This window comes from Macrosteles quadrilineatus, unplaced genomic scaffold, assembly GCF_028750875.1.
Source record: "Macrosteles quadrilineatus isolate MER2022 unplaced genomic scaffold, UCM_ALF_1.0 Scaffold_8__2_contigs__length_117827958, whole genome shotgun sequence".
NCBI lineage: Eukaryota > Metazoa > Arthropoda > Insecta > Hemiptera > Cicadellidae > Macrosteles > Macrosteles quadrilineatus.
Genome location: NW_026542601.1, coordinates 8,808,745 through 8,826,011, shown reverse-complemented (window position 1 = coordinate 8,826,011; position 17,267 = coordinate 8,808,745). Strand labels below are relative to the sequence as shown.

Genomic DNA, 17,267 nt, shown 5'->3' with positions numbered 1-17,267 from the left:
CATTGGAGTTAAAAAATAAAAGTATTGATAATTTTACCTGTCTAAGCCCAATTGATACACTGTTGTGCATTTCTCCTCAGGACCCGATTTCCTAATAGGTCCGGTAGGCTTAAGCGTGTGGGTGCCGAGGAGAAAACATTTGTAATAATTGATTTCAAATCAAACCTCATTTGTGAAAACCAGTAAGTACAAGGGTTGGAAAAGGGGTGTTTCAGTGAAAACCTGTTTTGAATATAGGTTATAAACCTAAACAGTCTACATCTATTCTTTTGATTCTTTAGGTGCTGGTCAACTTGTTATAACTTCTAAACCATTCTTTTTCTCTCAGCTTACATTTTGATTTTAGTTACAGTTAACTGAATTGCTTGATATAGTTGTTACAATACTTACAACAATCTTAATGTTTAGGCTATACTTAATGATTATTTTTTATTTATCATTTATTCGTTATTTTTTATTTATGACTTTGAAGAATCGACAAAATTTACTAGAATATATTTTTTGTATCAGGAAATTATTTTTGAAGACCCTGTTTACTCAAGGGTATTTTGTATTTCTCATGGTGGGTTTTTCATGATATGTTATATATTCTGGTATTATAGTTATATATACATGTCATATATTGACTTCATATAATGTACTATAACATAATGTACTATAGCATTATTTTTATAATTAAAATAAATAATACTATTTTATACTAGATGATTTAATACATGACCTCATCTTTTATTCAAGAAAGTGATTTGTTAAAAAATGTATTCCCACAAATGTTCTCTCAATGAATAACATAATAGTGTCCTGTTAATAAAGAAAGTTGTATTAATTTGTAGATGTTCAAACAACACGTGAACAGTTTTTGCTTAGCAGCTATACCAGGAAAGGCAGGTGCAGGTGCAGACTTGCTAGCTCAGCACTGCTATTTCACTCGCGACTGTGTGACTCATTCAGTGTCAGCTATTCAGTGGTCGCAGTCAGTCGCGAGTTTGTTCTCAAGCAACATGATCACCACAGTAGCTAGCCAGCTACTCTCGTTGTATAATTCGTTTGTTCCAAATGTTTATTTTGGTTTGTTTCACGCTATCTATGTTAAACTACCATATGTGTTTCTATTGTTAAGTACTGTACCTTTCGCCACCGATGGCATGGACCCGCCGATACTCTGCATCTCAGATATGACTGAAAGGTCCGTAAAGGCAGTGGAAAACTTTTGCTACATCCAAGGAAAGTTCACTTTTCTAACATCAGAGTCAGAGTTCTACCGGCACAGGGGAGTCCAGAATGAAGAGGACGGAGAAAAGAATCTTCACACTTACTATGTATGGGTCAGTTTCATTATGCTGGGGGTTTTCCTTTTTAGCTTCACTGGTCAGATTGTTTACAACTTCTTGTATGGACAGTTTCTGGACGAGACTATAAAAAGTGTGAAATGGGTCGAGGAATTAATGAAAGAGAAGGGACAGACGGAAATTAATCGATCTGTAAGACACAATGTGAACAAATTGTTGTCTCTGCAACGATTAAAGGTAGAAGCTTGTCCGTGGGCTTGCAGTTTTATATTGTGTGAAATATTAAACTTTTGTATTCCATATGCAATGTTCAAAATGCTGGATTTCATCATGGAGGGTAAATTTGAGAAACTGGGATACAACTGGTGGAATGGGGATATAGAGTTGAAGAAGATTTTCCCGTTGATGGCTAAGTGTCATTTCCATAACTTTGGTCCATCAGGATCGCAACAACTTCACGACCTTTTGTGTCTCCTCCCGAGAAACTTGATGAACAAGTTCATATTTCCGTTGGCTTGGCTGTGCTTGGTACTCTTAATGATCATCTCCGGGGTAGCCCTCTTACACAGGATCATTTCTCGTTTTTTATACAAAATTGAATCTTTCAACTCAATTTGGTGGAAGCTGTCTCCGAGAACCACTTCGAAAGAAAGCAAAATGCTTTTTATGTTACTGTTGAAACATCTCTCATATCCTCAATGGGTTTACTTGGTTTATTTAAAATACAACTTGGACCCAGCAGTTTTTCAATGGTGGTTAAAAAATTTGAATGAAAGCTTTCAACGAAGAAGTCGTGTTGAGAACGAGATAGAAATGACACCGATGAACCGTTATGAAAGCGATGGTACCAATCCTTAAAATGTTTAAGGAACCTTGGATCACAGCTTCAAATATTGTAGCTCTGCACCTTCTAAAACAGCTCTCACATTCTCCACAACATCTATCCAGTGACGTTTTAATATATTGCATTGAATAAAACATCAGTGTGTTAGTGAACAAAACCAAGTGGGCCTACTGTATTTTGTGCTGCACTTAGTCACATTCCATCGTAAGTGAGATTTTTAATACTTCGTTTGTAGACATGCAATAATTTTATCCAACCTATAATTTAATTTATATAGTATAATAACGTTGTGTAATAGTGTATCTATTTTTATCACAGACCTATTACGACATTACATTAATTTTAAGGCTTTTAGCTATGTTTTTCTTGATTTGGTTAATACTTATGTATTATTTTTTGTGTTAAAAATGATTGAGAACTAAAAAAAACTATCTATTCAATTCTAAAACATGCAGTCTGCCTGAAACCGCAAAGGCTTATTAAGCATAGATGACAGATGCTGTATCATGTAGCCTATCATACATTTTATGATTTTGTTTTATATAAAATTACTTTAAACAATATTTTAGAGTATTTGACATACTAAATTTTAAGTGGTTTCTATTTGAAATACTGAACGAATATCTCGCCACTGTAATTATTCAGATTGAACCAGGGCCGTATTTCTCACTAGGCGCTGTATAGGCGGACTAGGCGTTCGCCTAGGGCGGGAAATTTTAGGGGGTGGCAAAATTTTGGAAGATAAATAATCAAAAAGGAGGTTTCAATAAAAAAAAAAATACTAAATGTTGAGCAATTATTTTTGAGAACTGAAAAAATGCTATTTAAAGTCGATAATTTATTATACGGCCGTGCCATGTTTTCCGTGCTGCCCTGCAGTGACATGTCGCAGGCGTGGACTGCCGGACGCTGCTTTAACAGAATAGCGTTTGCATGAAAACAGCAAAACAAAAATATCTTGATGAAATTTGTTTGATGCAGCATGCAATTGCCGATTACTTTCCTACAAAAACAGATGGCTGGGCATGTATTGGGGTAATCTTAGTATGGTCGGTGAGCGCGCTGATGAAGGTGGGGAGAGGGGCGGCTAACTTAGCTGCCTATAAGCGGCAGATAGTGAAATACGCCCCTGGATTGATCTGGATTACGTTAGGGCATCGTGAAAGTTTTATGATTGGTCTGAATTTTTTATACTTTTTAATTCCTTTGACTATTTAACAACCTTGTTAGGCTCAGCATAAAATCCATGTTAAGATTTAACAAATTTCTCACATCAATAGTTCCCTGTTTTCATTTTTTTATAGAAGGTACAACTGTGAGCGTGATATTTATGAAGTTGTGATTTATGGTTAGTGTGCAAATCTACACACACACTCGTATATACTTTTAATCTTTTTCTTTTCTTATTTTTGCATAGCTATGTCTTTAGAATTTGTATCTTGTTTATTCATCGATGAATAATGCTATTTTCAATAGTTTATAGTTTACTTATTTGAGTTTTGTGTTAGACTATTGTGTTAAATGCTTACCGAATATGAGCTGAATATGATGTTACTAGTTTTTTTTGGACTGATTGTAAAAGGAGCATTTTCCATGGTTCCCCTACCATACATCACAGGTAATTCACTTTTAACCATTGTGTAAGAACTTGGACATCACATAAAACCAATAAACCTTTGTTTAGCTTTAAACTTGAACCTTTCCATTTTATCAAATTAACAATGGGTTAAAAACCCAAACTGTAAGTTTTGAAACTATAAATATAGACTGGAATAATGAGTTATTTTTAGTATAAAAACATTATTTCAAAGTTGTTGTCATTTCCTAAAACTTAAAGTTAAAGTTTTTGATTTTTATTATGTATTTCAAAGGTATAAACGTGTTTATTTTGTATTGCTTTAAATATTTTTTTTCACCAATAAATCTTATTAAAATCTCAAAATTGTAATACATAAATATCCTCTTCTGCTCTGGTTATTACAGAGTCTAGCCTTCTCCATATTCTCCACATACCTCACCAAGTTCTTCCTCTCTTATCACAATCAACTTCAATTTCCTAGGAATTATCATTTTTGGCATTCTTCGCAGTTGTTGAAACAGCTCAGTCTTGATTTTTCTTCTCTCCCTTTGAACATTCAACATCTTATTAGATCCGTAAAATAAAAGAATATAAGGAACATTTAGCTGTACAAAATATTTATACATGTGGGATGTGTTGATTAATTTAATTGCGTTAACACAATGTTACCAGTACTCAACAGAAAACTCTTACTTATAAACAAAAAACTCTTTTTTGTAAAGTAATACATACTGCAGATCAAAATTACAAAGATTTATTTACAAGGTATGAGTCTGAAAGATCTGTTTTTGGTCCTTATTAATTTTTGGAATTGTTAATGTACCGTACCTCTACAAAAAACTATTAATTTTTCATCAAAGATTGTATTATCCAAGTACCAACTCCAGGAGCTGTGTAAAGCCTTTATAGCATTTGCTCAATGAGTTGCTCCGGTGTGAACGCCCCAGCGATAACGCTGCAGTGGTGAAAACACACCAATATCGTCACCATTCTCAACGGTCCAGTGTGTGCAGGCCTTAAAGCAGTCCAGCTTCACTCAACGTAGTCAATCCTCAAGGAGGACCTTATCATAGGCTAAGGCCTGGCGCACACGGTCGATTTTTCGATCGGCCGATTAAAAAATCTGCCAAAAATAAATCCCTTGATATATGTCTAGGCGCACACGTGGCGATTTTTCAGTCAAGAAATGGATTTTTTTAGTGTGTTTAAGCTATCCTAAAATGGACTTTGTTGAAATAAACCTGTGTTTGTGCTCTTCTAATTAGATCAAAGAAAAAAAGAAGACAACTTAAATATTGGATTCATCCGATAGTAAGTCAGAGACTTTTAAATCGACAGTTTTATAAACTATACACTTTACGTGATGACAGTAAAAAGTTCTTTAATTACTATAGAATGTATGTTGAAAGTTTCAGTTTTTATTATAACAGCTTTGGCCTTTTTAGCAAAGAAAACAACAAAACTCACACTGAAGTTCACTGACTCCTGTGGAGAAAACAAGCGACTGGCCGATTTTTTAGTCGACCGTGTGCGCGGACTGATAACAATCTGTACGTTACAGATTTTCGGGCGACAATCGCCTCGCCTACGAATCTGTGGCAAAACCTAGATTTTAAAATCGGCGCAATTTTTGCTCGCCTGTGTGCGCGCTTCCATTCAAATGCATGATGCACAGATCGGCCGATGAAATAGTCGCCTCAAAATAATCGCTCGTGTGCGCCTAGCCTAACCATTGACTCTGCTATGATTTGTCACTTAACCCAAAAGCTTTAAGTTTGGTGTTATAATCCTAAACAATAATTTTAATCCACACTTCAGCAAGTAAGGGATTAAAAAATGAAGTGACCTTTTCTGTAATTGGTTACTACTGTACTCTGAAGTTAGGCTGGGCTGAAAAGCATTCTAGGCCGAGAATATCATTTAACAACCAGTCTTTATACTGGGATGCAGTTTGTAATATTTTTTAAATTAAAATTACTTTTAGATAAAGGGAAAGGAGTGTCAAAAGAATTAATCTCAGTGGGAAGAAGTTTAGTAGTACTACTTTGTGTCCAATCGTAGCTATAAAAATTTTGCTTTTAGATAAGCTAGTGTGTCATTAGAGAAAAACATAAATCTGTAGTTTTTGCTAGATTAGAATTTTGTTCTAAAGTATTCTGTATCGTCAGTGATATCCTTGATTCAATAATGATAAATTTGTGTTTCTACAAAGATGAACAATGAAATAACAGTTTGAGGCTCAGTAACAACAATACCGTATACTTTTAAAGCTAACACATTGTGAATAAAATAAGTCTATCGGAACAATTTAACAGCTGAACGCAAAGCTATACAGAACTCTGTGACAGTTACCTTATCAATTATTATAAATTATCAATTATTTAAGATGGGGACGCTACTATGTGCTTATTTTAACCCAAATATGAGTGAAGGATGAGTGTAGGATGAGTGGCGCGATCTTGTCGTCTTGTTAGTGACTAAGGCCGACATGTTCCTTAGACACAGCTGTTAATTAATAGCCCATACAGCTAATGGCAACTAAGGGACCTACAGTTTATTGTGGAATCCGAACCACATTTTTTCCTCGTAATTAACGAATTGGTCTAATTATTAGGATAGTACTGCGGATAGTGGGGGTACTCACTACTGTGGACGTTAATCCACACCAGGGAGCATTGCATCCACAGTGCATCCCTATAATTATCCACAATTCATAACCTCCTAGTAGCTGGATTACAGGACGACGCCACCCGTCCCAGTATTAGGACAGAATACCTCATATGCTTGGTCTACTTACTCTACAAGAAGGTTTTTGGCTTCACTAGGAGTCAATCATTTTGTCAAATGAGACATCAGAATAACGTATGATTATTGATTGATTATCCAAACGAAATGAAAATGTGTAAACAAAGTTTTAAAATAAGTAAAGATGTAGGTAAGCTATAGAAAATTATCAAAATTAAAAAAGTTAAACTTGTAGAATATGAAAATATTGAATAGCCTAATCTAGCCCAGTTGATGCTGAAACCGAGGAAATCGCTGCACTTGGAATTGCTACAACAGGGACAGGTAGGGTTGGTCAAATTATCATTTACAATGCTGATGAAGAAGTTATCAAATTATGAATCATTCACAGATTATATTGATTGTTTGACACAGCTTATTGAAAATTATCACCGAAAGATGGAAATTACATTGGTGTTAGATTGTGTAATCATGTAGAATATTATGAACAAGATTAGGGACTGCGCAGTCAGGTAAAATTAAACTAATTCTTTAAAACCTCTTTTTTACCCACTGGACAGTGCATCGTTTTGATGCAGGTGCATCAATGTTTTGGAATAAAACTAATACTTTAATTGAACAATAAATATAAAAACAATTAGTGGCCTGCATACAAATTAGTATGATAACAAACTGACTGAAAATAAAATGGGATTGGTAAGTACAATAACTTGCACTATTTGTAATGCTACGTGAGAGGGAGCTGCCAATGTGATCGCAACTATTCACTCCTACTGCCTAAAGACACCTTCTTCTCCCTGCTGCCTAAAGTAACAAATTCCAATGATCAGTCGGGTAGGTTGGGTTTATTGATGTATGCTTTAGAATGAATGTGCTAAAAATGACCAGTGGCCCTAGGTGTAAAAACTCACAACATCAGTATAGAAACAGAATGTTACATATAAAAACAATTATCATTTTAAATCCTGATTGTATGCAGAAAACAAACAAAACCATTGTTAATTGCTATAAAATGTAATGTAAAAATCCCTTTATAAGTAATATAAGAAGTCTAGCAACATTTAAATATGATCTGAATTCCGAGTTTTGTCCCATAGACATTCATTAGTAACATTCAATACTATCCGTACGTGAGACTTTAATCCCCAAAACGTGAGTTTTAGACCCCGCACAGGACTGAAACGGGATACACATTAAAAAGGAGTTTTTAATTTTTCTGCTCTCCACCAAACAAATACCAAAAAACCAATCATATATATAAACATTATGTAACAAGCTCAACAAAATAGTACAGGATATTACATGATAGTCATCCAGGATAAGACATGATTTTTTCGGCCTGGTGAGTGAGTTTTTTTTTTAACATGTGGGAAGATTGAGTTAGACTAAATACTTTTCCCACAGTCACCTGACGAATTGGGCTTCCTTGCACTGATTAGTACACAAAGTTGCTAATTGCAGCATTTACTTACTTTTGCCGCACTCCAGTATTCAAACAAAACAACACAAAACAGCATGCTTTTATTAGGCACTTAATACATTTACGCTTGAAAATAAGCTGGCAACACTTAAATATGCCATGACTACGATCAGCCGTTGCAGTGTTTCTCATTTTGTTCAACGCTTGGATTTAACCTGACCTAAAAATGTGTTGGATGTAGAGTGTTTTAAAGACTAATTATTGATATGCTTTATAGTTAATCTAGAAAAAATATAATGTGTAACGCGAGTACAAAGTGCCTTTGCTGCACTCGAGAAACTTTCCACACTCTCGTAAACATTTCTTTCGTGTGCAGCAAAGTGCCACTTCGCACACTAATTACACAACTCACTATTTCCTTCTCCAATATTTCCTTTGCATGACGTGTTTTGTTTTTAACATGTTTTAAATGTATATGTTACCGCACAAACCCAATTTTAGGGGAAACTAGTTCGGACTAGGATGATCTAGTTTATCCTGATCGCAGTAGGATAAACTAGTTTGGCCTTGTAGATTACATGCTGAACTAGTTTGGCCTTGTAGATTACATGCTGAACTGTTTTGGCCTTGTAGATTACATGCTGAACTAGTTTGGCCTTGTAGATTACATGCTGAACTAGTTTGGCCTTGTAGATTAAATGCTGAACTAGTTTGGCCTTGTAGATTAAATGCTGAACTAGTTTGGCCTTGTAGATTACATGCTGAACTAGTTTGGTCTTGTAGATTACATGCTGAACTAGTTTGGCCTTGTAGATTACATGCTGAACTGTTTTGGCCTTGTAGATTACATGCTGAACTAGTTTGGCCTTGTAGATTACATGCTGAACTAGTTTGGCCTTGTAGATTACATGCTGAACTAGTTTGGCCTTGTAGATTACATGCTGAACTAGTTTGGCCTTGTAGATTACATGCTGAACTGTTTTGGCCTTGTAGATTAAATGCTGAACTAGTTTGGCCTTGTAGATTAAATGCTGAACTAGTTTGGCCTTGTAGATTACATGCTGAACTGTTTTGGCCTTGTAGATTACATGCTGAACTAGTTTGGCCTTGTAGATTACATGCTGAACTAGTTTGGCCTTGTAGATTACATGCTGAACTAGTTTGGCCTTGTAGATTAAATGCTGAACTAGTTTGGCCTTGTAGATTAAATGCTGAACTAGTTTGGCCTTGTAGATTACATGCTGAACTAGTTTGGCCTTGTAGATTACATGCTGAACTAGTTTGGCCTTGTAGATTACATGCTGAACTAGTTTGGCCTTGTAGATTACATGCTGAACTAGTTTGGCCTTGTAGATTACATGCTGGAACTGTTTTGGCCGGGTCGCGTTAGGATGAACCAGATTGGCCTGCTTTATACCAGAACATACTATTACTCATAAAAAGCTTAAGGGTAATGAATAATTAACATCTCAAACTTAGGTTAGGTTAGGTAATCTTATGTTCGATGTCGACCTTGAACCCAACAAAACTAGTTTATCCATACTCTACTCGTTGGCCTAACAATTCAGCCAGTCTATACTAGTTCATTCAAACTTTATTAGGCACAACAAGTTTAGCCTACGGTGATCAGAAAAAAAAACTAGATCATCCTAGTCCAAACTAGTTCATCCTAAAATCAGGTTTGTCCGATAACATATACAAATCACTTCAAAATACTAAAAAATTTCTTGTATGAAAGGTTATTTGGTAGTTATAGGAAAAGCAACTGCTTATTAAACATACAATTATAAAGTGGGCAACAATTATTGGTGTTGAAATCCAGTGCATTGACCATGAATTGTATTAACATATTTATGAAACCCATGAAATCTGTATGCACATCTGTGGGGTTAGCAAACCCTGTGGCAGTCCTGAGATACCCTGGAGTGACCAACCTGGTAGGGAACTTATAAGGCTTTATTTTTAGGAACATTGTTTTACTTTACTGATTGTAGATTATTTTGTTTAAAATATGAGAATGAAGTTCCTTTAAAATCTGCCATAAAAAAAAACTCTTCAATAAATAAAACGTAACTTGGTCGAAATATTTTTTGTGTTTTCTACATCAGGATTAGGTAGAACAAAATCTTCAGAGTTGTCCAATAGCAATAAATTCCAATTAAGTTTATATTATAGAATAAATGTATGACAGAAGACAAAAATATTTTGAAAATAATAATATATCTATGCAAGAATGTTTCTTTAAAACCTTTTTTCTCAGCTTGTGTACATTGCAGGGAAAATCTACGCATATTGTTAGAAAGATATTTTCCTTTAGATGTGCAGAATCCCTTTATAAATTTAAAATAGGCTAAAAAATAAGCACACAAAATTAATTTAAAATAAAAAAATTAACATGGGCCTTATGGGTTGACATACTAGTGATGAAATAACAACAAAACACAACAAAACGGAAAATAAAAACTAATAGAATATTCCAATAACATATTTTATTTACAGTGTGGGGTGAAAATAGAGAAGTCTGTACATTACATACTATTGGTCAAGTTTCGAACACTGGACGACCTCTAGTTGTTATTTTATACTTATACGACTCACTTATTTTATACTTCAATAACTTAAATGTAGACTACAAACTAAAGATTTGCTATAATAACCCTCTCATTCACATTGGAAGTATTTTTTTGTAACACTTAGAAATTGGTTAGATAAAATGTACAATAAAATACACAAAGATGCATAAAAAACATATCATGAAAAAAAGGGAGACATCATAGTAAAAAATAACTACCAAAAAGTCAGTTTTGACATTTTATTAAATATTTGATTCAATCAACGTTTATTACACAACAATAGTTTGGGTTTCACAAAAACAACAATTTCTTTTTCTTCTGTCTCCTGGCTACACAATCCCCTTTGAGGAGTTTGGCGCGGCAACGGGGCTGGTTTCCGCAGTCATCCACACACTCAACTCCTCAGCGGGGACCCACAAGTATTTAGTCTATCTGAGATGAACGAGTCTTTACGTAACGCGTTGCCAACAAAATTAATGCTCAAATAATATTTTGCAATGTGCTGAAAAAAATTACAGTTATAAACGTTGGTATGTTGTCCGAATCAAAAAGCGTTAAATCCTCGATATTCAGAAACACCCTGATAAACATTTTCCTATCGTCACTTACATCTCGATGTAAACAGATTGTGAGACGGCCGCAGATTGTGAGCCTATGGTGGGTCTGCGCAGTCTGATCCTAGGCAGTGTACAGTCGTGTCTGGGTCTGCGCACAGAGGCTGTGTCTAGCCTGCGTGCTGCTCTGTCTGCGCGTCAGCATCTGCCCAACACCGCGCAGGACAGCCATGTCAGCGCCTTCGCTCTGTATGAGCTGGCTAGACTGCTGCTTCAGGAGACTTACGAGGTAAAGACAACAGTGAAAATGTGTAGTGCGCATCTCATTTACACAGTTTTTAGAAGTTATGTCAAATCAACAACGATTTTGCTAAAGAACAATTTTTAAATAATTAATTTACATTGCCTAAGGTCTGGACTGAATACTGTTTGCCAACACACAACAATTCCAATTTTTAATCAACGAATCGAATTATCACTGCAATACATGAAATAAAATTAGTTTTTTAATTGAAATTAACAACATTTTGAAAAAAGCTGATATTAAAAACAACAATAGAAACATTTTAATAGACTTCTTCTCATACTATTTGGGTTATTTTAAAGGAGTTAGAACGTAGTTTTGGCTTTATTTTTAGTGCATACAACACTATTGATGTACACTCATGAATACCGGTACGAATAAATTGAAATTTCTTGTTATCCCTATTACAATTCTCATGGATCAGTGTGCACACAATTAACTTTTGGTATTCAATTTTAGGTTGTATTAAAGTTACATTTTGAAATGAATTTTCTTATGCCTACTCCCTTATTCTTATGCATTACTATTTTGTGACCAAGAGTTTTGCATCCATCACATACTGTGGTTTAAAACGAGCATATATTTTTAGTTTTGTATAGGACAGCTTTATTCAAAAACCTACATAGGCAATATGTGTTTTTCCTGCTACAATGATGAGTGTCTCCTGCATTGGAAAATTCAATGATTACATTACTGTAATTCTTTTACAACGATTGTCCAATTTGTTAGGATGTACCTTTTTTTGATAGCCTCCTACTCATTTCCATGTAATATCTTGAGCACATAGGCTATGTTGTAATTATAAGTAGTGTATGGGTCAGTAAATATTTTGTTTTTACTTTTTTAGTTTACATGTTTTTGTGTAATTGGAGTAGTTTTCTACTACAATCGATTATTTTTATTACTGTCAATATTTATATTTTCAGTACAAGGAAGAAGCTAAAGCCCTCTTGGAAAGAGCCCAACGTGATTTTAAAGGGTATGATTTTGAAAGTCGGCTAAATGTGAGAATACATGCAGCCCTTCGAGCCCTTGGTCAATAAAGGTAAGTGAGATAGGGTTTAATTTTGAAATTTCTAATTAATTTGTTATACAAATATTTTTAGTTCTTGGCCAATAAAGGTAGGTGAGATGTAATAGGGTTTAATTTTAAAATTCCTAATTAATTTGTTAAATATTTTTAGTAGCAACCCAGCAGTATGTAGCTGTGAGGTGTTTAGTTCGGGTAGGGTCACCTAGCCTAAACTTACCTCCGTTCCCTCGGACAGCTCGAGTAGTCCAGGGTTCTCACGCTAACAGTCTCCATCGCTCGCTACTGCTAAGATGTTACCTTTGTCGTCCTACACGCACGAGTAAACTATGGTTGTACGCCAGCACAACAACGCACTGACCAAAAGCAGTTCAGCTATAACTAACAACCATGTGTGACCTAGGCTCGATAAAATAATACGCTCCGTAAAGAAATAAAATGATTCTGCCATGCACTTGGATCGCACGGCCACAATGTCAGTACAACAACACACTGACGAGGAATAAATCGGCACTAAATACGATGCTTACTATATGAACTAAAATACGTGACCAGCTTCTAGGCCTAACAAAAGGAATCGCTTCTCAAATAAAAACTAAAAATAATACTCTCGTAGTGAACAGAAATGTCGTAACTTGCAAAAATAAAATATCGAAATAAAATTAATCTGAGCTAATATGCCAATGAACTTCTTGGCTTCGAGATAACTAAATAATATACTTTTAGATCAAATAAAATAAAATGATGTTGCCGGCCGGGGAAATATAATACACAAATCTCTTACAACTAAGATGACTTGTCTAATAAATAACTTTTATTTGCCAAAGTAAAACGGGAAAATAAGATTAATACTGTAAGGATATACTGCAGTACTTACGTCTGTCGATACTTATTTCGTTTAATATTATTGTTTCTTTTTTTTATCTCGCTCGTTGTAAATCGCATCTACGACTTAGGCTCGCAGAAGGTCCGCTGTATGGTCTCGGGAGAACGTGTTTCAACTGCCCAAGAATTGTCCAGTGTCCAGCGGTCTCGGCTACTCCCCACCACCGCTACGTTAGCACTCCGAGGTGGTGGTGGCCGAGTCCCGAACTAGGACACTTGACATGCCTGATCATTGTTGTCGAGTGCGCTCGAGCAATTCGCGGCCTTAAAATAATTAAAACGTACCCCTAACAAAATTTTACCATTACGTAGCTCTAAACATAAACATAATTATTTGTTGGACCATTCACTATAAAATACCAAGTATTATACCCTTTGTTGTTAAGTCAGCATTCGGTGTGTAGATTTAATTTTTTTAAGTATTTAATATCATTGACTATAGTCAATGGTAATATACTGTGCTGCAGCAGCTGGGCTTATTTGTAATTTTTGTTACCACATTCTAGTATTTCTGTTGTTGCGCTTCCCTGCCCCGGTCCACGGTGGTCGCCCTACACGATGGCACTGTTTGGCTACAGCTACCTAAATAACATAACAAGCCACAGTAGAAACCTACTAGAGTATTCACTCTGAAGTGATGGCACAAAAAATGTAGCAATACTAGATAGCCAGACAAAATGTCACTTCCTTAATGTTAATTCATTACAAACTTTAAATTCAATTTAAAGATTTGTTTGCCTCGATTTAACTTGTTATCAAGTAGCCTCTTTCAAAATTAATTTTTAGGTAATGCCAAAATTGATATCCCTTTTTTATGTTATTCATCTTTTACAGGAGCTTCCTCAGCCGTTGAGGCATCTCTTCACTTCTTAGTTCCTGTTAGCATTTCACTGCAGTAAGTTATGTGTACTTATATAGTTGTATTTAAAAATAATTTAAGTTTTTTCAAAGTTTTATTATAAAACCGTCCGACATTATGTGATATATTCAAATGCAGTTTGTTTACTGTAGTTATGCTTAAATCAGGGGCGATTTGGAAATGGAATCTTCTCTTGGATGATGTTAAATAGATTGTTTAAAAGAATTATTATATATTTCTATATGTATAAAACTGCAATCCTAAAAAAGTCTTGGATTTTCCCTTGGCTTTAATAGATTCAGCTTGTGCTAATGACACAGCCTTCTATACAATAATACTCACATGATTTAGTGTTACAGGACATATGATTTTAATTACTGCCATATACAGTTTTTCTAGTCATAAATGATATTAAAATTGCAATAAAACTAGGAAGTAACAAAGAACAAATATTTATAACCCTACACATTAAGATATAACACCAGGTATTAGAAAGTTAAAGTTTCCAGTATTAGGTTATAATTTAATTCGAAATAGCATAACCTAGATAAGAAAGGCTTTGAGCTTCATTTATATTTACAGTGTTATGTTATACTTTAAATTTATCAAACTACGAACTTGTTGAAAATATCTGATACATTTAAAATAGGATGTGATAGAATTAATAATATTTTTTCAAATACTGCAAACTATATTTAGTTGTAATTAAAAATATTAAAAAACTAATAAATGTAGTACATATGACCTTACGTATGAGCTTTTTCAAAGAAAATGTACAAAATTTATTATATTTCCTTCCCCTGTTGTTTTCTTATTGATGTTAACATTTTTGTAAATGTTAGTGTACTATTTGTTTAGTGTTTGACTCTAATTTGTGGGGTCAAGGTATACCCTAGACTACTATGCCTTATGACTGCTAATTTGTTTCAAAGTTAAGAGTACAATTCACACAAGAATATATAAACAAGTAAAATGTAAATTAACTATTTTCTGTGCATTTGTGTCAGAATTACAGTTTTAAATATTTTTAACTTCGAGCAGGGGTATGTTTAGGGATATATCCTCCCTTTTGAAATGTGAAAAACTTAAATTGAGATCAAATTCATTAACAAAAGTTTCTAAATGTTATTGATAATAATCTACAATAGCCAAAGAGCCAATCAAGTACCAAATATTGATGTTTACTCTTACTTCTTTGATTTAAAATAGTTGTAATCTATTCTCCTTCCTTTTCAGTATTAGACAAAATGTAGAATTTATCATTAGTTACCAATCTCCAAAAAGCATTTATTTTGTTTATTTTATATTTATTTATTTATTAAGTACAATATTATTTTATTACATTGTCTTTTAGACACAATACCAAGTTTGGGTTGTGTTTTGTGCTAAATCTCTAGTCTTATTTTACCACGTGTTTATTTTTTTACCAAATAATTAAGTTTTTGTATGGTTTATAACTTATGTGTGTGCAGTAGTTTTATATTTTGTTGATGTATTAGTTTTAAGTCTAAAGCTTTAAGAACAATCTGTAGATTGTCTTATATACATTAACTTCAATGAAACATTATCTAGTTGTACAGAATATCATTATATGTTTTTTTATACACTACGCAGTGTGCATGTATTATAAGATCTAATTAAATAACTCTGTTCAACACTTATCATAAAAGAATATTAAAAAACTTATTATTCATAGCTAATTTTAAAATGAAGTACCGTAGGTGTTTGCATTAAATTCCAAATGTAAATAAAAAAATTGTTGCCCCTTGAATTGACAAACATCTTATTTGATTGACATGTAAGCTTCTGGTTTTTTTATTCCAAATCTCAAAAACCTACATTTTTAATCAGGTTTGTCGAGAAGGAATGAAAACTTGTAATATCAACGTCCATTGTTGTTAGTGATATTAGAATATATTTTCACGTTAGATTTTATAATACACCTTTAGCTTTATCACTGTAATCGTGAATGTAAAATACTAGCACCAAGTAATAAATGTTATTGTTCATAATTAAATAAGGTTAGAGCCTTATATGCCGTTAAAAAGGTTGTTAGTTTATGGAAAAGTAATACTTAACCGATTTTTCTTAGCATTAGGCTTTGGTTTAGCCAAACATTATGATTGAATTTTTTATTTAAATTGGATTGATTTAATTGATCTCTTTAAGATTTGTTTGCACAGTTATGCTAAATTAAATAATCGTATCTTGCTAATGATCTAGGACGTTTTGTTAAATGAAACAAAATATTTCAAAAGAGTTAAATAAATTAATAAATAAAGTTAAAGAAATAGTTAAATATTTGTGAAAACTACTATAAGTTTTCAGTTAGTGCAATTTAATGGTTGTGTCTTAAGAAAAAAATTGGTTTTGAGTTTTACAAATTAGTTTTCATCAGGTATCGTTGTGTTATGGATTAAATAAATAAAAATCATTACATTTTTATAAATTTGTATCTAATATCTAATACAACTAATAAAAGTTATGGTTGTGTTTAAAAATCTAATTATAAAGCACATGACTCACTAAAGGAAAAAAAGTGTTTTTAAAAACATTTCTCATGAGTTTATTTAACATTTATTTCTCATGAGTTATTTGATATGAGAATATTTAAATGTTAAAATAGAGTTTGACAGTGAAAAAACTTCTTTGTGTTTTACAAATAAACATATTATGTATTTTGGAAGTTCCTTATTTTTTATATAGTAGAGAAACCATGTTTGTAACCTACATTAAACTTTATTTAAGAGGGTTCTACCTGGTTAATTCAAGATATCGGCTAAACATGCTCTACGGTACACGCTTTCAACATCCTAAAATTAATTTGTTCCCAATGATTGTGTGCTTGTTGTGCTCTTAACATATCAGAGCTTGCAGTGGTAAGCAAAAATCATTTTTAACAATTACCTATTTAGAAGTTAAAACCGCATGTGAAAAAGATTAATGTACAGATTTTCAAAATTGTTTTGTAAATACTTAAAAGAAACAATTAAGAAGTTTCAGTTCATCCAGTGCATAGTTTAGATCTTTGTGAATATTTTACAGTTTATTTCAACTTGATAAAAACTTTAATAATGCCATGAGGTACTTTTTTGTAGGACCATGTTTACGTGGTAAACACTTGTGGGTGGAACCCTCTTAAGAACTACAAAATCAAGTAATGTTTTCATTATCAAATACATTTA

General features: G+C 33.5%; 1 protein-coding gene across 3 annotated transcripts in view; it reads left to right on the top strand.

Annotated features, from left to right (window-relative positions):
- LOC129001772 (tetratricopeptide repeat protein 39C-like) overlaps positions 1-14,457 on the top strand; it is a 43,530-nt gene extending 29,073 nt beyond the window's left edge. For all 3 annotated transcript variants that reach the window (XM_054429210.1, XM_054429211.1, XM_054429212.1), the window contains 3 exons: positions 11,076-11,293; positions 12,235-12,353; positions 14,058-14,457. In XM_054429210.1, coding sequence (XP_054285185.1) covers positions 11,076-11,293; positions 12,235-12,351 — 335 coding nt within the window. In that variant the 3' untranslated portion in view covers positions 12,352-12,353; positions 14,058-14,457. The remainder of the gene's footprint in view (positions 1-11,075; positions 11,294-12,234; positions 12,354-14,057) is intronic.
- The last annotated feature ends 2,810 nt before the right edge of the window (positions 14,458-17,267 follow it).